Source organism: Ixodes scapularis, unplaced genomic scaffold (assembly GCF_016920785.2).
Source record: "Ixodes scapularis isolate PalLabHiFi unplaced genomic scaffold, ASM1692078v2 PGA_scaffold2__306_contigs__length_199485367, whole genome shotgun sequence".
NCBI classification, from domain to species: Eukaryota; Metazoa; Arthropoda; class Arachnida; order Ixodida; family Ixodidae; genus Ixodes; species Ixodes scapularis.
The window spans coordinates 3,191,044-3,219,005 of record NW_024609857.1 but is presented as its reverse complement, the minus strand read 5'-3'; the positions used below and the strand labels follow the sequence as shown (position 1 = coordinate 3,219,005).

Sequence of the window (27,962 nt, the reverse complement as noted above, 5' to 3'; positions counted from 1 at the left end):
GATCCTGGGGAACGTAGCCCTTAACAGCTCTGCTGTACAACGTGAATGGAAATCACTTGTACGAGATACAAAGGACACCATACATAACCATTAGTATCACTATTGGCGACGAGATGTTTAGATGGCGCCACCTCACGAGCGCCCGCCTCTGACGGAGCTGCTAGGATGCCAGCAGACGACGCACTATGTCAAAGCACGGAGTGACTATGTTAGTTTGCATCTATGCCAATTAAAAACAGTTTATTTATTTAAGAAAGATGTAGGACGTTTTTCCGGAACTTCACATTACAGCTTGCACAGTGTGCGTCGGGGCTATTCACAGCATCCCTGATTATGGCTTTTTTGGATCTGTGTAGGCTGCTGTAGAAAAAGGTTTTGCCTTCACCAGAGTAAATGACGCGCTGTCTTCTTAGCTGTGTACAAGCGCACAGTTGTTTAAGCTATACTGAGCTTGCCAATACCGACGCTTTTATCCAAGTGCGACTAGCAGTTGCTAACGAGCAAATACCCGTCAGCTATTGACCCTTAGATACTCCCGCATAGAATATGTGGCAAAGTTTATCCCATCGTGACTTCTGCTCGAAACAAAAGCAGAAATTTTCATAAATTTTTAAACATGGCTCGGCAAATTCAGGCAATTGATTCAGTTGTTTTGTTCAATTTTTACTAAGAATTGTTTACAAATTTACAATTGCTCGCTGAGAAGCGCGTCACCAAATATGCACATTTAAGTCCTCATAATTTAAACATAGAAATGGTAGCAATTCATAGAAGTCTACCTCATTTTTTGGAACGCAGAAGTGTCGCCGACTTACTAGATTTAAGACTTGGATCTTGAGGGGGTCGCGCGCACGCTTCGTGTCGACCGAGTAAATTAGCAGGGATTTAATTGAAACAACTCCGGAAGGCAGCCATCATTTCTTTCTGCCAGTTATTTTGAGGAAATGCTTGTTCACTGGTTTACAAAATTCAAAAAGAAATCAACTGGGAACTATGGAGAGACCAGCACTCGCAGAACAGATTGGAACCAACGGGATACACAAAGTCGCTTTCACTGAAATGTTTACTACACACGCGAGAAGTTCTCAAATTTCACTTCTCTATTTTAAATTCTACGAGTCATTCCTTTCTCAGTTTCATTTTGTCTGAATCGCAATAAAAAAAAAATACACCCTATTCACCGTGATAGGTGTTGTAGTGAGGTAAAACGCTGGATATTCTATTCTCATCATCCAACTTTTTCTACTGGGTTTGAGAGCAGCACTTTTGACACCTCACCGCCAAAAGTGTTAGCACGACTATGCATGCCACGGTTTCAAGCTTTGGTAAAATGTCGTACTACAATCCAGTCTGTCCTAACCATGACATAACAAACGATGAAGGTGGTAGCTAGACAAGTGCCCCTTGTAGTTCGCGCACGCCGCCAATAACATAAATCAATCAGCTTGAACAGACTAGAGCATTAACGGACAAAATATGGCAAAAACACTTGGAGGACGCTCAAGCTTTGCCTTACAGAGAGGAATGCGATAGCTGAACGTATAAACTCCCGGTTGTTCCCAAGCCCTGCAAGCATCTCCGCGTGGCCCAGTCAGTACCATGTTTGACTCGCAATTGAAGAGTCGTGGGTTCGAATCCCGCCTAAAATTCTTTAAATTTTTTCTTTAAGGCAAATGAATTACTCTATAAAGTGAAATTATTTCAGATATTAGGCGACCTTTAATTTGTATTGCATGTCACGTTTAAATCTCTTTAATTCCACACGCGACGCGAGTGTTGTGGGTTGTTTAAAATTCCCGCGCGAGGTCATGTGGCTGCGACGTCATGACCCTATCGACCAATCAGGATTTCCCGTCACGACGCCACCAATGCCGGCTTTCCTGTGAACGAGCTCCTTAACGCGTTAAAACAACTTCAACCTCCAAAAATTAGCACTTATCCTAGATCAGTTTTGTTTATTTTGTTTTGAATTTATTATGATTAATTCCAGTAAGCTGCTCACCGATACAGTGTCAAGTTCTATATTTTCCCTACTGAACTGATTCAGCGTAGTCAGAGGGCTGTATGACGTAGTGTGTTAGCTGTAATTACACTAGTTCTAGAGAAGGATATTTCCCATGGTTCTACAATTTGTGTTGGATATGTATATGCCCTTTCTTGCTAGGTTTGCTAAGTCTTTGAGATAATGTTGAGAAAAAATTTGTTTTTCTATCATATATTTCAAGCGTAAATACTATCTGTATAAATCAAAAGTTTTCATTACTTTAGGTTTACTGGAAACAAAATTCATTGGGCAATGCAGCGTAACATTAGAAACACTTTTTAACATATTTTTTTGTTACATAAGTATCTTTTGAAGATTGGTGTACTGTAAACGACATTATTTTCGAGAGGACCTAATTTTCGCGAATCTCCCACAATTTGCGGAAAATAGATAACACAAACAATTCCGGTAAAATGGAAACACATTAGAATCTATATTCAGATCCCACCCGTCACGAAAATTACAACTTGTGAATTATTAAAAAATCTTCAGCTTTGACCTAAAACACAATCTACAGCCCGTAAAAAAAAAAAATAAGTCGTTTAGAGTATGTAGTGGTTCCTCGTATAAGATGAGCACAATTTTTATGAGAGTAAAATAATTAATTATGCAGTAATAACCTTGTTTTGAGAGACAAGATGTGTTTACAATATAAAATATTAACGATGCTTGATAATTTAGATACAATGTAATTAATCTATCATCCATCACACTTTCTTGGGGGAAAAAATGCCTCAAGTTTTAAACATAGGTACAATTTCAAGTTTTAAAAAACTGAAAAAAAAAAAAAAAAAAAATCTTTGGAAATGTAGACACATTACTTCTTGGTCAGAATATGACTGCCTTTCTCTCAACGACCTTCATTTTTAAAGCATTAAATTTACTCCAACTATCAAGTTTCTCATGTTCCATTTGCGTAAGTAAAAATCAACAAGCATCATCGACATAAAAAAAACTTTGTCCATGAACGTATGTTTACTGATTTAAGGTTTTATTTCCGATGACTGACTATTTATGTCTACATACTGTCTATGAGAAGCTGTCTGGGACATAACTGTCTCCCAGGAGGCCCTACCTTTTGCATTTAAATAAATAAAAAAAAAATTAATTATCTTCTGCAAATAATTAATGCACTTGAGTGACTGTAGACTTGGGACCGAGCACAATGTCAAGAGATTCCTTAAATTCATGGATGAACCGATCAAGCGAATGTTTGTTCCGGAAAAACAATTGCCACATTTAATCAAAAGCACCTGTTTTTCATATGTTATGAAGGCAGAGCACAATGCTTTCGAGAAACACACCTATTGGCTCCTTACGCCGACTATTTGCCGCTAATCAGGATCCCAAATGCGCAATCATAAATTTAAATTGCGCTTCTTATTGCAAACCTGTGCCATCCTAAGTGGCCTCTCAACCCTCGTGCTGTCGTATGTGGAATTCCCTCGGTGGTTTTGGAGAGATCCAAAAGTGCTCCAGGCTTGCGCCTTTGGTGGGGTACATGTGAGCAAGCACTTGCACATTAAAGATGATGCCAACAAAAAAAAAAACGCTCTAAACTGCTCCAAATTCACTGAGGAAATTTCCCACTAAACTCGTATACATGCTCCATGTGCATCAGTGCTAAGACTTATTCCTGTGCCTTTTCTAGCCTACACACGTGTCCGGTATGCCGACCACGTCAGCAGCCAATACGTGTTTTGAAATCAAATCATGCCCTTCAGGGAGCTCTAGAGATGAGAAAGAGAGCAACTGCCACAAAGAAATGTATTTTACGAAAGCATTCGTAGGTTTGAACTCAAATTGGTCCAGGAAGTTTGTAAGTGTAGACTGGAAGAAACATACTGTAATAACAGGCATGACCTCAAATGCACTCTGTCACAGAATTCATTGGTTGTTGTCCTTGTTCATTTTGGTGGTTTCCGTTTTAAGTGGATTGTGTGAGCGCCAAAGACACAAACTCAAAGACCAAAAAAAAAGAAGGTGGAAGCTGCGTGCGGTGTGGTTGTTGGTGGAACGCGGAGCTAGGCTTCGGCGGGGTTGCTGGTGGAACGCCGAGCAAGGCTTTGTCGTTGGTGGGCCCTGAACAAGTCTTTGACGATGTTTGTGTGCTTGTGAGTGAGTGCCGTTAGACACTGTAAGCACCCAAGCCACCACGACTTCTCGGCCCCAACTGGCCGCACAAGGGACCGGACCACCACCGATATCTTGGGACCCTGATTGGACTCTCCTCCTCCTCCGAGCTGTATCGGTACTTTGTTCTGTTCCTTTTGTTACGCTTTCGAAGCTTCTGTGTTTTACATGTCGCAGTTACGAAGAGCGGAACACTTGCAAGATACATTCTATTCTTTTCTTTTTCTTTTCCGACTATGTGTAAGCCCTGTGCACCTTCTCTCTCCTTTCGAATTTTGTTGCTATTAAATCGTGCTCGTAACGCCGGGCGAGACTCGCTCTCAATTGGTGCCGCCTGTCAGGAAGTCCATCGCCAAGGTGTGGCCCTAGCCTTTGGAGAGCGGTTCAATTCAAATTATAAGTTTGTTATGTGATCTTTTCCACCTGAACCTGTGACACACTCAGAAAAAATGTCTAAAGGTTCATTGGTGTGAACTCGAATATATTCAGAAAAGGCTAGATTTTTCCACCTGGCACTTTGGGCCACTAATGGGCGGGCAAACGACGAAGCCCTGGGCTTGCAGAGGGGCATTTGCCAATGTCTTCATCCTCGACCTTTCTAGCGGCCGTGCATTGCAGCCGCTAGAAAGGTCTTGCTGGATGAAAGACTGTAGGGACGTGCAGGAAAGATTGAGGCATGCTAGACGAGTTTTGACAGAAGCTTCTCGACACGGACTTTAAGGAGTACCAGAACCTGCAGTATGTCAGCCGGGCAAAGTTGTTGCAATTTCTCTTGCGCATGAAATTATGAAGCGCGCAACAAAATAGACCAGCAAGCAAACAGAAAAGAGAACAAAACAACGATGGGCGTCCTCGCCAAGAATTTACGAGTAGAAAGGCGATCGGCTTTCTTCCTTTCGTGCATTTCCCTCGTGGATTTCTGGCGGGGGATTGACTCGGAGAGCGTATTGTCTGGCAATGGCACTACTTGTCTTTTTTTCCGAGTTTTGGGACAAACAGAACAAAGATGGCGCATCGTTGCGTTCCGTTTTATTCACTGGCTCGTTAAGTCGCATGGTTTCTTGTTCCACACAAAGGAAGCTGCAGGAACTGTTCCCAACTGATGCGCTACAGGTTCCAATACTCCACCAAGACCGTGTCAAGAAACTCTTGTCAAAACCCGCCTAGCATGCCATGATCTTTTGTGCACATCCATCCAGCCTTTCATCAGGCCAAAACCGTCTGCATCTGTAGTGTACCGAAATGTTATGCGCGAGTGCACAGTGACTAGAACCTCGGCAAACGACCCTCCGCAAGCCCAACACTCTCGCTTCTGCGCCGAGCCTCCTCGAGCAGGATTGTACTTGCATTATGCCTTGGGCTAGTAAAGCTATTGGCGCCTCGCACTAAGCTTGTCGCGGTGTTCTGTCTCGCGCAATACGTAACAGCAGCACGCAACAATTATTTTTCGGCGTAATGCGACATCGCCGCAGTCGTAGCGACAAACGTTGAATTCGCTCGCGGACGACAGTGCCGCTACGCGCTCCAACGGCCCACGGCAGTGTGGTCAGTGTGACTTGGCCAATCCTCGCAGTCGTCTGCCCCTCTCCTCCGTGTAAATGCGCTTGGGAGGCGGACGATCCGTGGTCGTGTCGTCATGAGATCGATTCATTCGCGGATCGGTCAGACGTAATAGTCGGCCAGTGCCAACAAGCGCCATGTCGGTGGCTCTTTGGACGCGAGGAATAGAAAAGCGACCCCACTAAGCAGGCAACACATGTTTCTACGGGCGCTCAAGGAAACGTCTTACCAGCTGGTTGTCCGAGTCCACCACGAAGCAGCAGAGGCCGAGGGCCGTGGCACACTGCAAGTGACGGGGCCACAGTTCAAAAGCAGGCCAAGAGCCCAATGCAACAGACTGTTTACCAGTGTAACTGCCAGCTAATGGCTAGTCCCAGCATTAAGTAGAAATAAACCGACCGAAACACCACTCCTGCAGAATCGTACGGCCTCAGCTTTCCAAATAAGAGGTGGCATTCATGTGCCCTTCAGCAGAAATGCGTTCACCCGCCGGCTTCTCCGTGCTTTCGTAGCGCAAGCACAGAATTTGGTGGCTTTCCCCCAACACGACGGCCAGACAGACACTAAAATTCAATTGTGAGGCAAGATCCCATCTGAAACAATCAAAACAGGGACAACACAACCACATTTTATTCTTTCTTCATCCATGACCTGAACCAACACGCTCTCCTCCCAAGCGTCCCATCTGCCCAACACCCTTTAAAGTCACCAAGTGGAAAAGCATGGCTATCTCTGGCAGCATAACACAGAAACTTGTGCACATCAGTCTTGGCAACCGTAGAGCCCGCAGTATTATCTAGAGTGAATGCCATTTGACAGACGCGTCAGCTTTAGGCACACTACGACGTCTCTTTAGCGTCAAAAGCAAGGGTGTTCTTTCTGACCACATTTATAGAAATGACAGGCTATCTGTCAAAAGAGCGCACGCGCAACGGACCTCGTAATAGTTGTCTCGGCAAAGGGTTGGCCCGCGAGCATCTCGCTGCAAGGCCACCGCACCGAGCCTCACAAAAAATAAGCGCCAAAAAAAACAGCAGTACAACTGCCAAGGAGTTCCCCAAAAAAGTCTGCGAAAACCATCTAGACCAGTGGTTCTCAAGCATGGACGTGTCGGGAACACCTTGGGGGACGTGTCAAAGCGATGGGGGAACACATGCCAGCAGTGAAGTGGGAATGGGGAGGGGGTATAAAATAAGACAACTTATTGAAAAGCAAAGAGTGCAGTTTTACTAGAGAAGTGAGAAGCATTAAGCAAAAGGATGAATGGATAGATTGTAACGGCAGTACCCTTTATAACAGGTGGTAGCTGGCGCCACCCAGCCAGACTCAACAAAGAACAATATTTTTCTTTTAAACGGGCACTGACACATCAAAATCATATTTTTTTTTAGTATCCGAAACGATTGAAAACGATGCCGGGACATTACCCTCAAAATTTGAAATTTGGGAATTCAGTAGTTGTGAAGTAAAAAAAACAATTTCCAAATGCCGAATTCAAAGTTCCCGCGCGATCGGCGCCGGTACCTTGACGTCAAAAATTGCGGAGCCCTGAGAGGTCACTTTCTTTCACCACTCCCTGCTGTTGCCATGGCGACCCAAAGCGAGGAGGAAAGGAGCGATCGCAGCGAGCGCCGGCGGACCGGTTTTGAGCAGTGTCGCCTGTTTTCCGTTGGAGGATACAAATCCAGGAGACGGCACCATAACGAACTCCCGATTTTCGGTATTTCAAAAAGAAGGGCCGTAGTGCGTTCGTAATTGCGTTAAAAAACATGTTTTAGGATTGCCGTAATTAAATGTTATAGAGATGTCGCCTACAAAGTTTCTAAATTTCATGATTCTTGACGTCACCAATCAAAAGAAGCGAGGAGGCGAGAGGCGGGAAAATCAAAAACCAAAAATAAAAAGGCGCGCGCGCGCGCAAAAAAATTTTTTTTCGCGATGCGTTTTTTTTTTGCGTGTCTATGACTGCAATTTGCATCGTTTTAGACAATAAAAAAATATACGACCTTTGGGGTGTCAGTGCCCCTTTAAGAAAAGGGGAGGGGGGGGGGATGAGACGAGGGCTTCACGAACCCTAAAAATGGTTTCCTGAACCCCAGAGGGTTCACAGAACCTCATTTGAAAACCACCGATATAGACACTAGAAAAAAAAACTTGACAGAGGAGCTAAGCACTCGCCCAACGTAAGAAAACGAAAGTGAGGTTGGGATGCACCCAGCCTCCCACACTTGGAAACCAATGCACGCACGCCCGACAAAATGAAGCACACTCCAGGCTTGTGGAACGCAGTTATTTGTCGTCTGCGGAGACCCAAACGACTGCGCCAATTCGAAGCGACTATGATACCCGGAAAGTGTCTCGACCGGTGTGTTTAGCGTACGATCCCGCCCGCGCATCGAAACTGGTCCCGAAGCGGCAACAAATGCACGAGAGTCGCCGTCGTCAGCCCATGTCCTGCCCACTACGATCACCGTCAACCGTCTGGCCGCGGAGCAACCCGCGGCGGAACGGGCATCTGCCGCATCTGCCTCTGCTGCCACGCCGCCAACTGGATCGCAGCGGAACACTTCTACGACGTCCTCGGAAGGAAATCGAGAGACCATGTTTGAGGACGCGATAAACCCACAGTTGGAGACACATTCTAGGCACCATGCACACGTGGAATGTATTTAAAGGGATGGTGAACCGTAATTTGGATTTCAAAAAAACAATGCTGGAGATGTAGGCGGGACGCTACAATCCCTACAACACTACTAGTAGAGCGATATCTCAAATGGACGGCCGTATTTTTGGAAAAAGAAGTCGAGATTGAACAAGGCCGACGAGGCGCATGACGTTAAGATACCTAGTTTCCTCCTCTTTTCGCTTCGCTCCCTCAAGGCCGCAAGGCGGAGAAGACGCGAGGCCGTTCCCTCTCCTCTTCGGAAAAACATGACGTCAAGATTCCTGCCAAATGCGCCTCTTTTTTTAAAAAATACGGTCATCCGTTGGAGATATCGCTGTATTAGTGATGTTTTGGCGTTTGTAGCATCCCGTTGCACGCTTTTGTCGCGTGTTTTAAGGAATCCAGATTTCGGTTCAGCATCCCTTTAATCAGGTCCCACGTATCTCGGTCACTTCGGAACGGTGGGGCAGAGACGCAGACACTGGCGGTCCCGACGGGGTCGTATTGCTGGCGCCACTTCTATGTAAGCGAAGAAGCAGGAAAACATTGCTCCCAAGGTCTGTATCTAGTGGTGCTCTAGCGTTATTTTGCACGAAACAAACACATCGTAGAAAAACAAATAAAGTAGACGAGTACAAGAACTTCCCCTCGTCGTTGCTAAGCGAACGAGCCTAACCTTTTCTTAGTCGCTCCTTTTCTCGTTCTTTCTCTCCGACGTTGGCGCTTACGATTTGCTCCGCTCCGCTCCAGCGTTTCCTCCCGCCTACACACGCCTGACCGAGGCCAGTGAGGAGACCCACTCACCCTGGCCCTGGGGGAGGGCCCCTGGGCCCCGTCGAGCAGCAGGGTGCAGAGCGGCTGGCGCAGGGCGTCGAACAGGGCGTCCGCCTCGGCCCCGACCCCGAGCTGGACGCAGGCCAGGGCCCCGAGAGTGGCGCACAGGGCTGCCTCCTCCCCGCGGCCCTTGCGCACCCCACGCTCCACCAGGTCACACACCGTGCTCGGTCTGCGGGAAGATTACGGGGTGCTTCCAACTGCTCCGTCGAGGTCACGCAGTTTACGGGCCGCCCTACAAGCCGCAAACGGGGCGTCCACCTCCCTGCCCGCTTTCCTCCCTAACCCGCGACAGGTCAACGCGTTTGAACTGGCAACAAAACTGCGCAGAAGGCCTCTGTCAATTAAATTGCAAATGCTCTCTATGGTTCAAGTTGCTCCCTCTCATAAATCGCCGCTCTCCAGCAGCGAACATGCGACAGAAGAGTCTGCCACCGGCCCACGCAATTCGGCTACCTCGCGCCAGCATCGATGGCGAGGCTCGAGTAAATGCAAAGAAGCGGCAAAACACCACTTACAAAACCGGTACTTAGTCTTTTTTTTTTGCCTGCGTTGTCGTACGAGGAAACGGCTGTGTCGTGGATTGTAAATAAAACAACTGAAGTTGACAAGCACGCTCGATATAAACACCTTACGTATCACCTGCTTTCTTTCTCCACTCTGTCTCGGTACCAACAATGCCGGCACTTGCGATTTGCCACGCTCCACTTCCATCTTCACCCTTCCGGGAGCATGCCAACAGTTAGCGTGCCTAAACTTTGGGGTGGCTCCAACCGCTGGTCAGGGTCACGCGGCTTGTGGGCCAAGTTTGGAATGCGAGGAGCAAAGAGGTGGGGAAAGCTTACAGCATGTCCAAGCTATGCCCTGCTTTTCCAGCCACCATCCTCACCAAGCAGCAACGCGGGCGTGCATGGGAGCAACCGGTCTGGAGTGCAACGGCAACCATGAATGCTGGGGTTGGATGTGTGCCTACCTGTCCATGAGGAAGTCGTAGAGGTACTTGGTGGAAAAGGCCTTGCGAATCGCCTCCAGGCACGACAGCCGTCCTTTGGCACTGCAACCAGAGCGGCGGAGGTCATGTGCCGCGCAACGTGCCGGCAACGGCCTCACCTCTTCTGCGAAGCTCCGTCGATGGCCTCCTTGAGCTTGTCTTCAAAGTCGTCGTGCAGCACAGCCTCCTCCGCTTCTGGGTCTCCAACTACGGCGAGAAAGTGTGAGGCACCGCCGTCAACAAGGTTGCTCGGACGACAAAACAAAAGTACCGGACTCTTGCAGTGCAGAAATCATGCGCATTACAGTGTATTCACACGATCGAGTTTCTCCCCAAGGAGTGGATTTAATGTCATCCAAGTTTTGAGGCCCCATGTGCCGCGTCACGAAGCTTCGCTAATGCCTCAAGCTCGCGGGAAAAGGCAATATACGTCGTCCCTTCGAAGCAACTAGGCCCCCTTCCCCCCCCCCCCCCCCCCCCCCTTCTTTTGGAGAATGATTACAATGAGAAGCCTTAAACCATGGGTGCCTTTCTTATTTATTTTCTTTATTTCTTGACTCCTGTTAGATGAGCCCCCAAAGGTCACCAGAACACTCACAAAAAGAAAGGCTCCGCGGACTCAACTACATGCGACTCTGTCGTGTGAATGCTCGCTTGGATTTTCTGCACCGCCTCCTCCTTCTCACAGCTCTACGACCCATACTTGGTTTTCTCTGAAGATAAATATATCTCGTGCAAATACACCATTAGGAACACTTTGTGAAGCTATCTATGGGAGGGGCAGGCATGCATGGAGTTAGGATCAGCATACTCCTTCTCCTAGTTTTATAATAATAAAACACCAAAAGGTTCACGACAGGTACATTCCATCAATGTGCGGATGGTTCTTTCACGGCTGCGCAGAGTCCGCCGGACGAGCCATCGACAATTTTCCCGTTTTTTTTCCCCGACTGAAAGGCTGTAATCAAAAGTACTAGCGTGGCAATTTGTGCTAACCCACGGCCCCACTTTAGGCAGCAACATTCGGTATCTGTCATCTCGCACAAGAAAAATGCGAGACAGACGACGACGTATTTTCAGGGCATCATCCAGCAAACACGCCACATTACCCTATTCAACAGGCAATGGGGGTGCGCCATAAATATTTAATACCCATTCTAGAAAAGAAAAGTACCATAGCAAGTTTTGAACTTCTTTCCTATTTTGTTTATACCTCGTTGAAAAGTATTGCAAAAAAATTGAATAGGGTACGATTGGGTTCAGTGTTCTGCTCTGGGGTGACTGCAGCCAGGTTAGAGGTACAACCAGCACTCCTACTGCACCCCATACGGTAACCACAAGGTGCTTGCTCAAGGCCTTCCAGTCGTGCAGCGACGGGTCAGTACCCGGAAGCCCCAAGGGCAACTCACCCGTGCCGTCACTGCCACAGCGAGACTCCGAGGCGCAGCTCAGCACGCTCGCCGTGTCTGCGTTGGACTCCTCGTCGCTGGACGACGGAGCCAGGCTGGCCTCGCACCGGCCACCGCGCGCGGCGCCACCTGCAAGGAGAGGGAAGCGTCCATTGGCCGTGCCACCCCGCCTCACTGCTCGGGACGCAGTTGCACGGGCCAAAGGCGAATGCGATGTGCGACACAGGCGGTATGTCCACAATCACGACCCATACAGCCGCATAAAGTCACGGTATCCCCGACGTGTGAAAGGTATAAACTCCCGGAGTCCATTTTAGACCCAGAAAAAAATCTGACTATTATAAAGAAAAAAAAAAAAAGAAAACTCGAGGGGAGATTTATTTTGGGATAGACGAGTAGAAATATCTCGACATTTGACTTTGCAAATAAAGGTTATGATTAGCTACAGCTTAATGGGTATTAGGAACGTTGGAAAAGAGGAACAAAGGATGCAAGGACTTGAGGTGGCACTCTCTGGATCACACGGAGTTCACCTCGGTGGGTGACAAAGACAAGGAGGGCACCCAAGCATTGCCTCACCAAACCCTGCAATATGAACGCCTCTAGTACCTCTCGAACGCTTATCTGGTCAGATTTAGGGTCATATCTTTCGCAGGTGCACAAGCCAAATTCATGTAAAGAACTCGGCCGACGCTATTCCTACTTTTCATACTTTTTACTTGCTCCCCAACCAAGGTTTCACCAGAGCAACAAAGTGCCAAAACCGACAGACAATCTGCAGGCTGCCCTTGGGGCTCACAACCTGTATGTTGCCGAACACAAAGTAAATGCCTCGCATGCTGTACGCCTTACACCTGTGACCACAATGCCATGCATCACAGGCCACTACATTGATGCTACCACACATTTTAAGATAAAGCAAATATTCTGGCTTATTTATTACGCAGATCTCTACAGGGTCATTTCAGTGAAGTCAGCAAATCAATTGCTCAAACAAGTTTTCGCATAACTGATGGAAAATTCCACTGGTAAATTTGGCAGGAACAGGAATTCCCTTTTCTGGAGCACGTGCGGCTGCACTAACGACCAACACTGCTGTCTTCCACTCTTCGAAAAAAGATCCGGATTCTAAAAAATCCTGTTTAACTCTTTCCTTACTGCACCAATTCAAATCGATCGAGCTGATCGATAGATTTTAACCCCCTATTCCGACGCACGATGGCTATGCAGGAATGACGGTCACTAACCCGTTCCTGTTCATCGTGCAGGTGCTGACTGCAGTTGCAGTTTTCTCGCCACCGTACACATCTACTATCTCGTGTGGTGAGACTTTACTACGACGGAAAAGACGACATTGAAAGTGCCGACATCATGCGACAAAATTGAAACTTTCGTGCTGCTCCGAGGCATTCGTGTTCTTCACACATCGACGACGACACCAACGGACTCATCAACACCCCTTGCGCCACCGTTGCCGTTACTTGTAACATGTTACCGCCAAGACTGCAGAACGGACAAAGCGTTACTGCTTGTCATGCCTTGTGGTCATGGAGTAGGAAAAATATGCATTGCCTTAAAAACGCTGTGTGTATTTAATCAATTAATAAATACACTTCCGCAGACCCACCGTCTGCTGATCCCGCCGGCAGTCCGGAAACCGACTCGAAGTAATCTAGGCCTCGAGAGACTTGTACGCCTGCACCGTGTCGGCCGTGAACTGGCTTGGCGAAAAAAACTAAATAAACGACGACATGAGCCGTCGACTTCGGTGGCAGCAAGTTCACGTCGCAAGTCCAGCAGACCTTGTTTGCGGCGTTCGAATCATCGAAGGCAACGCCATCCACGCACAGTTTGTCACGATATCGTTGCCGTTCAGGCTCGGGTAGCGAGCTCAAATAGTCGGGCATAATATACAACATACGTTGTCAGGAAATACCACACACAAATAAAGATAGAAGCCTCCCTACAACGTCAACAAGCGCACGCCACACAAAGCAATGGCGAAAACACGGAGAGCCGGGGCACTTTTGCCCACATAGCTTTCGCGCATGCGCGGCCTTCCGGCTGTGTTGGTAAACAGAGCCGCTCCGCGTGTCGGTCTATACTGTATATGTTATGTTGAGAACGTACAACTGTATTTTACTGCGGTAAAGCATCCTGGATTTGTAAACAGCCTACTAAAATCCTCATACGAGGTAAGTAGTATTCATAAATAAAATAATAAATAAAACTAAGCACCACTTTTAGACATGTGACACCAATTAGGATGTTACGGAGGAACTCTACTTCGAGTTTGTTTTGATTTGTGCTTTTCTGCAGCCGGGCCATTTTTTATGCGACTTTAAAGTTCCAGGATTGTGAGCGATCACATCAAGCATGGCATCCCCATTGTGCGCCAACACTCGTCAAAAACATTGTCCGATTCGTGCTTCTGGTGCACATCCAATCAATTTTGTGGATCAAAGTGGCAGCAATGAGTCAGAAGATGACGTTCACTCATTGGATTGTAGTTTTGACCGTTGTAGTGCATTAAACTAGCCGGGATCCCACAAGGGTGCCTGTCGTATGTTTCGTTTTGCACGCCGAGAGCTTCCGTGGACATACTGGGTGCGTTCCCAATGCATTACTTTCCATCTGCAGGGTGTCGACCTCATAGAGACACAATTTTATGCCATCAGCAGCAAAACGAGTAAAGTTTTCTTCGAAAAGGCGGCCCGGTCCCGGTCCCGGCGTAACTCTACGAAGTAGCACGAAACACTTTGGTTGGGGCTTTGGGAAAGGACACAGTCATCACGGGGACTAACTTTTTTTTTTCCTTTAGTAGAACGGAGAGGTTTTGCACGGAGGCGTTTCAAACTTCCAGGATTTGCTTCTAAAAAGTAAAATACGAAAAGCATGTTTCAGATTTTTTTTTTACTCTTAATACTTTGCCAGCTACACTTGCCAGCAATATGAAGCCTTCATATTGCCGGCGGGTGTACCTGGCAAAGTATTGAGTAAAAAAAAAAAATCTGGAACACGTTAATCTGGGTTCTTGCCTGTTTCACGGCTCCCTAAAGCTATATTAACTCTCAACGTCACAAATGGTATGTGGCTTGGGGTCTAAACTTTGCGTTCTAGCCCTCTTCTGAAACAGAGGCTGTTCCAAAACTTGCAGGAGTGTCAAAAACGAAAAGAGGGCTGTTCACCTTCATATTGCTCAAGGGTGTACACTGAATTAAAATAAAAACTTCCGTGTTGGTTACCCAAAATTTGACGTAACATTTCTTTTTATTCATATACTGAAAATGACTTATTTTTTGCTGGCTCAATATTCGCGATTTAGTTGACGTCAAAGCTGAAATTGTTTTAATAATTCGCGGGTTCTAATTTTTGCGACACACTGAGATCTCAGTATAGATCCCAATGTGTTTAAATTTTACCGGAATTGTTCGTGGGACCTATTTTTCGCCAATTGTAGGCAATTCGTGGAAATTAGGAACACACGAGGTAAATATTTTGTTTGACACTTATACTTTTAAAAGAGAATTTCTATTAGTCCCGAGAAGTTTGCGTGGCGCCCCCTTACGACGAACCGGGGTGACGTCACGGCGAGGAGAGAATTTTTCTCCGACTCGGCCCGCTCGCCCTGTGGAGGCTGTGACGACGCTAGCTGTCGGCGCGCTCGTTTCTTAATTTTTTTTTTGCGTGTTTTTCGTAGGAAGTGTAAATTTCTTTATGTGCCTTTATTGAGGTATGGCCTGTAGCTACAAGCGAAACTTCAACCAACATTTTAAGCATGGTTGACAAGGCAGGCAACGCATGAATCACAGCTGGTATATGAAAATAAAGAAATATGGCCAGAATTGCAGGAGCATCACTATAGATTTACATCTCGCACAATAAATGCTGCTGATGGTCTGAATGAATTGGCAGGTTATGTCTACTATTTGTTTTTTGTATCTTTTTTTTAAACAAGATCGCCGAAGCAGAAAAGCTGCATGCTGCTCGAGCAACACGCTAAATACAATCTGGGCCATGGAGAGAGAATCACAAGTAAGACAGCCCAAGTGCAGGGGCAAAGTAAAAAAAATGAGGAACATTTATTATATACATTACTCGTATTTGACCTTTGCTAGATTCGGATAGTATTTCAATGGACTACACGGGTGGTATCTGTGGGCTTGAGTCTTGTTTATATCAACCCTCAAGTAATGTATAACAAACGTAAGCGAAGGTGTCTAGCTCGTTATTTGTTCCTTAAGCCCTAAAATTGAGATTTTATTTAAATCGAATTGTCCTGATGCTAAAATACCAGAAGCTTTTCTCACGCAGACTGTCGCCCTTTCACACGTTCCACATTTTCTGCTGCTAGTGCTGCATCTACCACTAGACAGACGTTCGAATGCTTGCTTTTACTCCTGTTTTCCTCTGTTGTCAGAGAGTCCAGCTCTATCGACTTTGGAGGCTGAGGAAGCTTTCGGGGACCTGCAGCAGTGTTTCTTTTAATTGGAAATGACTATTCAGACTAAACGGTGTGTTTTCGGAATACACTAGGCTGGAATAAAGAATGACAGGAAAATGTATAAACATTCCATATTACGGCACTATTGCCGTGCATATTTTGGCAGTTCAATACATATCATACAGGCAACTGGTGGCAATTCTGCCATTTTTGCTGCTACCATACAAACTAATTTCCAGTAATTGTGCAGATTCTAAGAAATGTGCCTGCATACAAGTATAAACTATATCATTAATTCACAAAGAAGCTACATTTATGGGTAACAACCCTGTTCCACGAGCACTTCCAAGATCATCAGACGCAGGGCCTTTAAAACATCTGCGAACCAGCGCATGCAGAGTGGTAGCGCAGAGTCGGGGTCGCGAGCTAATTTGCCGACCACCCAAAGGCCCGTGATATAAATGCCACTTCAAATGCCTTGAAAGCGGGATGTAATATCGTCTTAAATCATGAACATGCAGGGAACAAAATTCCAGCGTCCGAAACACTTGCGCCACCGCTTCACCGACCCCTCGAAAGATTGCCTTGTGTCGTGTGGACGGACGGGGAGGTTCATCGGCGGAATTGCCTCCGTCGATAGCTTTCGGGATTCGTAACCCAATTTTAAAGGTAAAAGGGACGAGCAGGCTTATAAAACGTACGGAAGCACGTCAATATCGGCCTAACTGAACGTCCTGCATACCAGTTAACTGAAGTCCAGCTCCTCGAAGAGCTTGCGGCACACGACGCCAAACCAGGAAACCGATGCGAGATCGCGGAGCGGAGTTCTCCCCCTGACGTCACAGTACACCTCATCCAATCCCGGCACGGCGACCGCAGCGACGCTTGTGTTCGCTCTCGGGGCTAATAGCTACAGTTTGGTATGCTTGGTACACCTGGTAATTAAATTTGTGACTACACAATTTTTTTCTGAGACTACGCATAACAGCCTTTTTTCCTGGAAAAAGAAAAGAGTTAACCAGCCCAAAAACAGCTCGTGGCAAGCGTGTGACTTCCTTTCTTGCTGAACATGATGGCTCCCGCTGCTGCGCTACAGGTCATCAACAAAGTAATCATCCGGCACCCCAACACCTCGCTCCCAGGAGAGGTCCCCTCCTGCACTTTCGGACTACTATCCTTGCAAGTTTACACGACAAAGTTCAGCCACCGCTCTAAAATGCACAATAGAGTTTGCCAAAAAAAAAACTCCTGAAGTGCTGTAACAACCTTTGCGACAAAGGTAACAATGAACGCATGACAGCACATACTTGTGGGGGGTGTGCCTTACCCATGCCCCATTCATTTCTGTCTCAAAATATAAATAACGACAGCACTAAACGTCAATGCAGCTGTCCAGTTCCAGCCACCTGAGTAAGACACGCAATCCAACCGCCTGGATGGAACTTTCAGCTGGGAATGCCAGCTGGAAAGGACTCTGTTGCTTTGACATGAAAATACAAATGTCATATGGACCAGATTCATACACGAACTGCTGAGAAACGCTATGGATGACTCGCACTGAATTGACCTAACATTTGATGTACGGCAAGTTTTTTGTGGCCATTGCATCTTCAGCAAATTTCAATTTTGCGAGTAAGGACAGCTTGTGGAAAGTTTACAGTCTGAATAACTCATTTCTTTCAATGATGTACCGAGCAACTGAAAGGTACACAGGTTGCGAAAGGACAGGGAAAGATCGACTCGAGGTTTTGCATATAACAAATGCCCTTCCTACACTACAGAACAGTGAGCTGCACGTAGACACCTTAACGTTCGTGGAAGTGAAGTGCGTCGACTCTTAGGGAAAGGGTTTCCAACGCCAATGAGCAGCTAAGCCTCGAGGACAGACGTTTCTGCGCCTTTGAGGTAGACTCCCGACGCATTGATGATGCCTGTCGGGTCTTCGAGACCTAAGGATGAGCAAAACGATTTGCGGACGGAACATGCAGCGAGCCGTTTTCCCTCGCGAGACCCTCGAAGAAAGGCATTTCAAATCTATTTGGAGCTTGAACGTATCCTCGTAGGAACCGGTGTCCGCCACCGACGTCAGCTCTTTTCCCATCCGTAATACGAGACAGCGTGGTCGGTGACGCGCTCCGACCGCAGCCTGCAACCAATGCTGCAACATATGGCAGCAGCAACGGGCCTCCCATTCAAACGTCGCCAAGGTCGACACCGAGGCGAGCACGAGACGAACACCACTTGACAGTCTCCCTCGAAGCTCACAGAGACGCGTACGGAATCTGCAAGTGTTCCCGAGGGCCACTGAGTAATCGAAAACGACGCTGCCACTTCCACGAAACGTTCGTCTACGAGGAAATAACATGACAAGGCGGCCGTGTTTAGCACTAGCTTTTAGGCTTGGTGGCACTTACCTGCTTTGGGTCTCCTCTTTCCTTTGGGCATCTCGCACCGAAAAGCCTATTCTAAAAACCCTAAAGAGCCGATTAATCAAGACGGACAACAGGAGGATATCGATCTAAATATCAAGTCTTGCTTAAAAGTGCAGTATTTGTTTACAAATCTCCGGAGCTGTATCCACATGTTGGTGAACGACTGCAGAAAGGCAAGAAAGATAGAAAAGAAGTGCGCATGCGCAACTGACTACGACTACGGCACGGCTAGAGATGGCTAGAGCCGCTCAGAGCCGCATGGGGACACTACCGCTGTGAAGCCCTGAAGCCGCTGTATCGGTTTATGCGATTGAAGTGGTTACCCGCTCTTCCATTTTACCTTTGTTCAGCAAATGTAGTAAAACTGGTAAAAAGTCTAGAAAAACTAATGGTGTGTGCAGCGTGTCCCGAAATATAATCTAAAATAAAACAAGTACTCTGTGTGTCAGTGTGTTGTTGCATTAGGTGCATTGTTGGCTGTTTCTTCTTTTATTATTATTTGGGTTTGTGGGAGGCATAAATAGGTAGCCATGCTGTACAGCCATTAGAACTAGGGAGCCTTCATGTGCGCTTTGGCGCACATGAAGGCACCCTAACTAGAACCAGTACGAGTACAACCGGTACAACCGTACAGTGATCAAAATTGTTCAATTCTTCGTCTTGTACGTGTCCGTGCCACGTGAACAGATGGACTTTTTATGCGTAAATAAAATAGTAAAAAAGCTGGCGACGTTGGAGTGCCGTTGTAGAAATTCACCTGCTATCAGGCAGGTGGCACTCTGACCGAAGAAATTTAGAAGTCGCTTACTTGCGGGTGCCTTCGAAGAATTCCAGAACGCAAACCACGTCCTACTTTGCAGCCGTATATCATAGTTTATTCACTCTTCAAAACCCCTGAGCAGCACCAGCTTGCTAGCACAGCTATCGAAAGTCTTTGAACACGGGCGTTAAAATACGACAGCATGTGTAACCAAGCGTTTTTCAACTAACGCAAGCGATACGAATATATGGCTCAGCGGCTCAGCAACGAGAAATTGGGTCGCTTTAGGTTGTTCGATTCCCGACAGAAGAGAACATGCGCAACCTAATGGAGAGCACCTTCGTGCGTCAAACATTGGTAACACAGACACCACAGTACTCGACAGTACAACGGGAACCGCGGCACCACGGTACACCACGATATTGACGCTACTTTCTTTGTGCTTTTCTTTATTAGCCCCAGCCCCCAGCCGCCCTTTCGACGCTCCGAACGCTCCGAATATATCCCGCGCGTGTGGATTGGCTCCGATCAGTTTCGTAGGCGTGACGTCATGACGACTATAAAAACGACGTCACTCGACCAAAAATCGTCAGTTGAACGTTGGAGCAAGGCAGTGGAAGCCTTGGCATGTGTCGTCGGCAGTTCCCGTCTTTTAATTTCTTGGCGGCACGTTTCCTGTCGGCGGACTGTTTCGAAGACAACTCACGGCGGCGACGAGGCTAGGCGGACGAACTTGCTACCGGACCGAAGCCAGTGTGCGTGCCCGAGGCTCATCCCGATTTGGCTCGCCAGCGGCCACCCTTGAGGCTCCACCGAATCGGAGCGTCCAAGGTGAAACGGCTTTCTCACTCGCGTTGCCTTTGCTCACAGATTGATCGCGTGACTCTTTACAACCCGCGTTCGAACGTTTGAACCGCGTCCGATACAGGTATCTCGTTTTGTGAACCACGTACCGCTTTGCTAGACGCGCTCGATGATCGCTAGGAACGGCTTCCAAGCGCCGCTGGACGATCCTTCGGACCCGCCGACGATGACCGTCGACCTGACCGCCGACCTGACCGCCGCTAAACCGATCGCAACAGCGAGCAGGCCGCGGAAGACCCGCCGGGGCAAGAAACGGCGGCAGGATCGGCCGTCGGACGACTCGGACGCGGCCCCGGCGGCGTCCCAGTTACCCAAGAAGCGACGCAGCCAGGTGGTGATCCGGCCCAGGCAGGTACCCAAGGCTCCGGCAAACTTCACCCAGTTCATCATCGACGACCACGAGAACTGCGCCCTGTACCAGAGCTTTGAAGGCTCGTCGCATCTGCAAAGGATGCGACGCGACTCGTGTGATGACGATGAAGACGGCGGCGCGCCGGCGGGCGTCAGTGACTTCGACGAAGAACCCGAGTCGTCGTTTCCGGCGGGCGAGCACTACGAGTCGCTGGACTACGGGAACATGGTCGAGTTCTACGAGAAGGACTTCGAGGCGGTGTACAGCAACGCGCGCGTCGACGAGCTCTTGCGGCTGCCGCGCTCCGAGATGGTAGACATGTACTCGGCGCTCGAGCGGCGCGCCGAGGAGCTGTGCGAGCAGTTGCATTCCTTGGACCCGCTTAACTGCCTGGACGAACTTCAGCGGCAGCTGCTCCGACTCCAAGAAGAGAACCGGGCTTTGCTCCGACTCAACGCCACCCTTGTGCGCGCGCACGACCCCGCGTCGTCGTCGGGCCTTGAGGAAGAGGTCGACCAAGAGCCCTAGGAACACGCGCGGCCGCGGCCTCCTTCTAGTCTTGTACATAATATATATACGCTCATATATATATATATACATATCGGATCAAACATTCGCTGTCAAAGGGGCGGCGCCTCTTATTAAAGGGGCTCTCGAGCAACACGGCGCTCAAGGGCCCGTTCCCGCTAGCTTGTTTCTTTCGTCCATCTTCGGGGCACGGCGAGTTTCCGCGGCGTGCCGGCGATTGGGGAGTTTTCGTAGATCGTTTCCGCTGTTCCGCAACGCTCTCCGCAACCAGCTACGCTAGCCGGAATTCTACAGTCAAGGCCATCGGCGCGCCGGCGCAGTAGCGGCTGCTTCGTTGCGGAGGGCTTAGCGGATGGGGAAACGCGGTCTACGAAAACTCCCTATTGTCTTCCCGGAGCGGCACGGATGGGTCGGACTGGTCCCAAAGGTCATCCAACGCCTTGTAGTAAGTGATCGGAGAATGCGTTGCAACTTGCGCCAAGATTGCGTGGTTTGCTCCGTTTCTGAGATCTCGGTTTGATGTTCCCATCTGTCTTGGGGATATATCGGGAAGGCCGATAATGAGCTCTGCGACCTTCGCGGTGATTGTAGTTACCGTCGCTGAGCAGCACTAGCACTTTCCTTTTTCAGAGGTAGCGAAACTGCAGAGAGCACTCTGCTGTGCATGTGTGGGCAGCGTCCCAGGTCAGGCTTTGGACGGCTGTGCCCAGTGTCCTCACGCTGTCTGTCGTTGCCAGGTGCGGCCCAGGACGCCAGCCCAGCGCACTGTCCTGCCAGCCTGGCGGCGCTGATGAGGACGGGCCGTCGGGTGCCTTCGACGGAGAGCTGCGTGTCGTGCCACGCTTTTGGCTCCAGGGGCGGGGGATGTGCTCGCACATGCGTGGCGGGCACTTGCGTGAGGCCCGGCTTGCCTGTGGCCCTGCAGGTCTGAACGCGGTCTTGGGACGGGGCATTGTTTCCTGCCCGTGCCAGCAAGCGCCGAGCGTCAAAGTGGAGCGATATCCGGGACTAAACTCTCGGACAACTTTCTGTAGCCACGCGGATGGGCGCACGTGCGATTGCGCATCTTGCAGGCGCACCAAAGCCTTGCACGCGCACACCACTACTGAAAGTTGTCCGCGAGGGGGAGGGTTCCCTGCGTAGTAGTGTAGACTGGAATCGACAGAATAGAGGAGCTGGCTGGATATCGGGTGGAAAAAAATCTGAGCTTGGCACATACGGAGCTAAAGTTTAACATAGATGCAGATTCTTTGTAGTGGATTTTGTCCTGTAAGATTTCGGGCAACTCTATCTGGGAAAGATCCAAAGACCTTTGACAGGGATCCTTGGTCGTGCTCGAGGTAAACCGTGCAGTAACTAACCTCTGAAGTTCCGGCATGACTGCTTCTAAGTATTTTGGCGAGAGGCATTCAAGCGCCCTGTCGGGACGGTCGAACGGTGTTTTAATGCCTCCGCGAACTGTCTCTTGCAGGCATTGCGGTAAGTTACTGGGCACGCCAAAAGCTGCTGGTATCAGCGGGATGCTTCCTCGTTGGTTGTATTTCCTCGGCCACCACAACTGAGGCCTGCATCTCGTATTAGAGATTCCGCAAACGTTTCTGAGCCCGAGAGACTAAGATCGAACCAAGGTGTTTGGAAATTTCCACGCTTATTGCGTCCACAAATTCTGCAATTAACTTCGAGGTTTCGAAAGCTTCGAACTTTGTGAATTCGAACGTCACCGCGAATCAGAGGTGCGAACTTCGCGAATTGGAATGTGCAAAGTTTAAAATTTCCAAAAAAACTCAAAACCTCCCGAGGCACATCTGTACTCGAATTCTGGGAACAAATCGGAGAGGCTTGAAGTCTGCTGTAAACAAAGTATGATGAAAATGTAAGTTAGCGCCGAATTATTTTCGAGGCGGAAGCGATTAGCTAGAATGACTTCGAAGTGCTATGTAGACCACCCCTAACGCTGCAAAGGATTTATTCCAGCGAGCGGTCCTACCTAGGCTGTTCTAAATCTTGCCCAATTGGGTCCGATCCGAGTTACTCCGGCGGGTCGTGTCACGTGACAGCGTACTGAAAAACGCTGGACCCGCTGGACGCGGGTAGGTTTTGAAACACCAAGGTACAAAATCCTTACCTTGGAGTAAGATTGAGTACATTTTGGAACACGGCCCTAGAGTCTCTGGACCAGGGGCTTCGCGTTCCGAACAAAGAACCGGGACATCGCAGCAGGCAGCGATGTCCAGGTCCCGCCGTAGAGATTAGGGCCCATGTTAGCATCATTCTCTTCCTGTCTAAGCGTTTTACAATGTATACAACCAACTTGGCACCTTACAAGTACCGTCATTCTTCCAAGCGCCGACTGCCTGACTGTGCGGGTTTTTGAAGTGAATGGCGGCGCGCAGTAGCAGAATGAACGGCAAGCCGCCAGGTTTTCACCGGGTAATATGCTTCGTCATACGTGCTACCTGCAGACGATATCGAGGGATTCGAGTCCTGTCTGCAAGTTAATATACTCGTTTTCACCTCAAGAACAGTAGTAAAAAAAAAGTACGGCTTCTCGCGGTGGCATTACTAATTTCCCTCTGGGCTGAGAATTTTAGATTAGATAAATGTTACCTTATCAAGACGTACACGTTTCAAGCGACAGTAGCATCGCTTTTGCCTTTGACAACCAAATCTTGTGAGAACTACTTCGCGCGGCGCATGAGCATTGAGCAAAACTTCCCCTTGAGGTGAAAACTGGTATAGTGGCGGCAACGAACACGCATGATGCAGCTCATTTTGTGAGAAGAAAATTCCTTCAAATGGCGTCGTTAGCTTGCTCAAATCCGCGCCATCGTGTGAGTGGGCGCCGGGAAGCATGTCGCCACTTGCGTAAGAAGCACGGAGTGCGCCTTTGACCCCCATGAAGGTCATAAGTCTGACCCGTTCCTCTTCGGTGCTACCATGACCGCCAAATAGCCGAGTAGAGGCCTCGGCGTGGGAGGTAAGTGGAATTGTTCATGGCTAAAGGAATTGGGAACGGCGCACAAAACGACTGGGAACAACGAGAATAGAGCACGGGCTTCGTGGTGTTTTCTTGTTTGAGCCGTTTTTAATAAAATTTCAGTTGATAGTCCGCGCACGTCCCGTGCTCGACTCTCGTTGTCCTCGTATTTTTGCGCGCTGTTACTAATTTCTGAAGGTAAGTGGAAGGGTGCCTCTACATGCGAGCGGCCCTTTTCAAAGTGTGCCCTCTGTTGGAAGCTGCGGAATCACTGGACAATGGCGGACAAAAGGCATCGCCAATGTTGGAACCTTGGACACTACTAATAGACCTCGAAATTTGCGTGCCGATTATTAGGTGGGAACTAATGCATAATGGTGGAACAACTGACATCGTGGAGCGTGCAATTCATTCCATAAGATGGCGAGCGTGGAACGCGGTTAACGCTAGGAACCGACGAGTCAAACCATCGGAAGTAGGACGTCACTGCGTACGTCTCCTTTTTCTTGGAAGGTTTTCCTTCTCTAACCAAACGCATTAACTGTTCCGTGGCGTTAAGCTTTTAGGCCGCCATAGTTCAGGGATTCTACAGCTGGCAGCACCGGGCAGTATTTCGGAAGGGGTCTATGACCCTTAATTTCTAGCTTATGTAGTTTTCGGATCTCGCATTCTGTGGTGCCGCTTGTTCCGCCATTGTGCAGCGTTTTATACATTTGAACAATGTATACATTTGCCCCGTACATTTGAACAGTGTACGGGGCTTTCGTAAAGGGTCAGGCTTGACTGATACAGTAACATCGTTATATTTTCAACACGATAATGAGTGGCGCACTATACTATCCTATCCTAGTCTTGGAGAAGACTGGTCTTGTGTGTGTGGAACGGGTCCCTCTGTTCAGCTTCGGATATTGGTCTGACAGGCAGCGTTAGTTGAAATAAAACTGCGCTAAGCGAGCGTGTGGCGATTATGAATAAAATACAAGGACAGCAAAACTGGGAAAGCGGTCACGGACAACCTAGATCTTCGTGATCGCGCGAAATTTTCGTACCCGAAAATAAATGAGAGTTTGGTACCTGAATCATGAAAGAGTGGTCCGTAAACAAAGTGTTTCTATTTTTTTTTTTTTTTTTTGAGTATGAAAATAAAAATCACTTTTAAAACTGATAAAAAAAAAATAAAAAAAAAGCAGTTTGTAGCCGTGTCGGTATCGATCGCTGGACGCGAGAGCGGATGCTCTGCGACGCTTCCTGCAGATCGTCTTTAGGGGTTTCTTTTATGTCGAAATGACGTAGTTCTCTCCATGCCGATGCAAGAGTTTGCGAGTTGCTGCGGATAATGGACACGCTCCATGGTGATTCACACGTTCCTTGCTTACGGCGCCGGGCAGGTGTTTTAAAAGTACAGCCCCAGACGAAATAAAGAAAAATTGGAGAGCGTAGGTCATTGTGCGCCTGTCCGGCGTCGTGCCACCGTTGTACCCCCCCCCCCCCCCCCCCCCCAAAAAAAAAAAAAAAAAGTATATATATTGCAATTAACAAAAAAAAAAAGTTTACGCATTGGCGTAGCGTGAAGAGAGCGGCAGGAGCTACGCTTTCGTCGGACGAATGAACTGCCTCCTTTTGATCACCTGACCCAGCTCTTCTCGAGAGCTGAGTTGTTGGTCAGGTGAGCTGGGCAAGCGCGTTGTCAAGTGGCGGAAGATCGATGACTGGACCAACGCGCTCGTCGCTTCTACTGCTTAGAGTTTGTGCCGTCATTGTGCGATGCCAAATGGTGGTAGCGTCAACTATTGACAAACCTAAAATTAAGGCTCGCGTATTTTTTTCTTCTTTTTGTGATAACATTGTAAGCCGTAAAATATGTATGTATTTATATATGGAGTGAATCGGTTGGGGGGAAGGGGGGGGGGGGGGGGGGGGGGAAGCAGCAGCAGCAGCTTGGGTGACCGAAGTAGCCATGGGCAAGAATAAAGAGCCTCGCCTGCGGAAGACAGCACGGGTAAGTAAAAGTGTCAAAACAGCGAAAAAATAAAAAGTAGGCGAAGGAGGGCTCGTTGAAATACGTTTCCGCACTCGGTGACACGACGCCTCTTGTTCCCTTCTGCTGTGGCCCGTGATGAGCTCCGTGGGTCCAGTCGACGTTCGTTTTTTTTTTTTTTTTTTTTTTTTTTTTTTTGTTTGTTTGTTTGTTTGTTGTTGTTGTTGTTGTTCATTCGTCCATATGAGTTTGGCTCACATGCAGGTTCTCCAGCGTACGGGTTTTGCTACCTTTCCGCCACTCAGCCACGCACGCCTCGTGTGTTCCCACTTCTCGTGCAAATAAAGAGTTTTTGCTCCACGCACTCCGAGCGGAATCGATGGACATTTCAGCTGATATGCTGATTTTTGCTGGAAATTCACCGGAATTATATCTGCAGGCTAATCTAACCATTGAGTGTAAATGGGGGAAATAGAGAGTGGCTTTATCTCAGCTGAAGTATTTTTTTTAAACTATTTTTAAGGCCCATTGTATATAGAACTTGTTTTGAACTCAGCCTTATTTCTAAAAAGAAGGTTCCGTGTTTCTTTTGTGATGTATCTATTCTTCAGTATGAAGAAGGAGCCTTCAATCCTTTCCAGATATTAACTCATTTAGCGATGCAATCATTTTCATATTAAGCAACGTGCTAACAGATGCTGGCATCTACTACAAACCAGTATTTTCCTGCTAAAAAACCTGCTACAAAAAGTCTGATGCCGCTTCCATCGCTGGAATTTATCGCTCGTAACCTTACTCTGAACCACGGTGGTCTGAACTTCTCTCGTCTGAATGGGTCAATAAATTCATTATTATTATATTATTAAAACACTTGCCAACAAATACCTTTTATTATTATTATTATTAATGATGCACTTGTCAATGAATACCATTCATTATTATTATTATGCGCCGGGTTCCCAATTCTTAGCACGTAGTTTCCTTATGACAATGAATACAATGTAAAAAAAATGGCCTGTAGTTTAAACACTAGGTGGTGCGAAATACCTACTAATTTTAGAAGTGTGTGTCGTTCGGCTGCTTTATCTAGTTTTCAGGCTAGCGCTATCGAGCACTATCATTGTCATGAAACAAATAAAAAAACAGAGTGAAAGAAGCCGTCCAAAAAAACGGGTGAAAGGTTTTTTTTTTTTCTTTTTGTCCGTCTTATCTCTCACGCTTTTAGTTTTGTGCGCATTTTTACGTGTCGGCAGACCCCACCCTTGGATCCACTATCATTATCATCACAACCCCAAAAACAAAACAAAACAAAATGGTAGTGTTGAATCAGTTGAATATATTATTGAAAGATGGCGCCACCGTCATGGCGATCGCCGGTTGATTTCTTTTACAAACCGAACGAACAGGAGGAATGAATATAAAAAAGGAAGAAAGAATGAAAGGGAAAAAAACAAAACAGAAAAGAGCAAGGAAAGGCGTTCGGCGGTGGCCGCCGTCGTCGGAGTCGTCGGAGCTGCTGCAGGCGGCAGAGCCGGTGGTGTGTCGCCGAAAACAGCCATGGCGACGCTGCGCCAAGAGGCGCAAGGCGATCCCGTGCTCGCGTCCACTTTCCACGTCGAGGGCAGGAAGCGACGCGTGCTGCTCTTTCGCAATGGGATTACGCTGGCCGACGACTGCCGACATGCCCGTGAGTACGCCGCACGTTACCGCTCCTCGCCCCCGCTTCCATTCATACGCGGAGAAGGGCGCTCGATGACAACGGACAAAAAAGAAAACAAAGAGTCTTAAAGATCGAAAGAATAAAACAATCAACTCAAAATATCGTCCCTTCACCGCCGAACCGAACTCGCGTGCTATGGAAGGTATTAGATAAGGGAAACAAAACACACTTGTCTGTAGCGATACCTCGCTGCGGTATTTGCCCAGGTGTTCTTGACCTCTCGGGCGAGAGAGTCGAGCACCGGATGAGACGGGTTCGGCGCTTCAGCGTC

At 47.9% G+C, this 27,962-nt stretch overlaps 2 protein-coding genes and 1 long non-coding RNA gene across 3 annotated transcripts in view; 2 read left to right on the top strand and 1 right to left on the bottom strand.

The window, feature by feature from the left end:
• The window catches only part of LOC8033205 (interferon-related developmental regulator 2), a 32,986-nt gene extending 14,238 nt beyond the window's left edge, over window positions 1-18,748 (bottom strand). Inside the window, exons 1-6 of the mRNA XM_029992134.4 lie at window positions 18,495-18,748; window positions 11,637-11,765; window positions 10,347-10,434; window positions 10,210-10,290; window positions 9,207-9,408; window positions 5,967-6,020 (exon numbers count right to left, since the gene is read on the bottom strand). Of these exons, the coding sequence (XP_029847994.2) occupies window positions 5,967-6,020; window positions 9,207-9,408; window positions 10,210-10,290; window positions 10,347-10,434; window positions 11,637-11,765; window positions 18,495-18,525 (585 nt within the window). The 5' untranslated portion in view covers window positions 18,526-18,748. The remainder of the gene's footprint in view (window positions 1-5,966; window positions 6,021-9,206; window positions 9,409-10,209; window positions 10,291-10,346; window positions 10,435-11,636; window positions 11,766-18,494) is intronic.
• A 1,111-nt stretch (window positions 18,749-19,859) lies between these two features.
• On the top strand, window positions 19,860-25,072 carry LOC8033207. The gene is made up of 2 exons (XR_003920254.4): window positions 19,860-20,103; window positions 21,754-25,072. It is a non-coding gene; the product is annotated as an uncharacterized LOC8033207 (long non-coding RNA).
• On the top strand, window positions 20,101-21,177 carry LOC115330310 (protein HEXIM1). Its single transcript, XM_029992132.4, has one exon. It carries the CDS (start codon window positions 20,246-20,248, stop codon window positions 21,014-21,016), a length of 771 nt encoding a protein of 256 aa, XP_029847992.1. The 5' UTR covers window positions 20,101-20,245; the 3' UTR covers window positions 21,017-21,177.
• Window positions 25,073-27,962: the final 2,890 nt, after the last annotated feature.

Bases quoted from the DNA above. Each gene is read 5' to 3' on its own strand.
- LOC115330310 (XM_029992132.4), top strand. From the start codon at position 20,246: ATGATCGCTAGGAACGGCTTCCAAGCGCCGCTGGACGATCCTTCGGAC.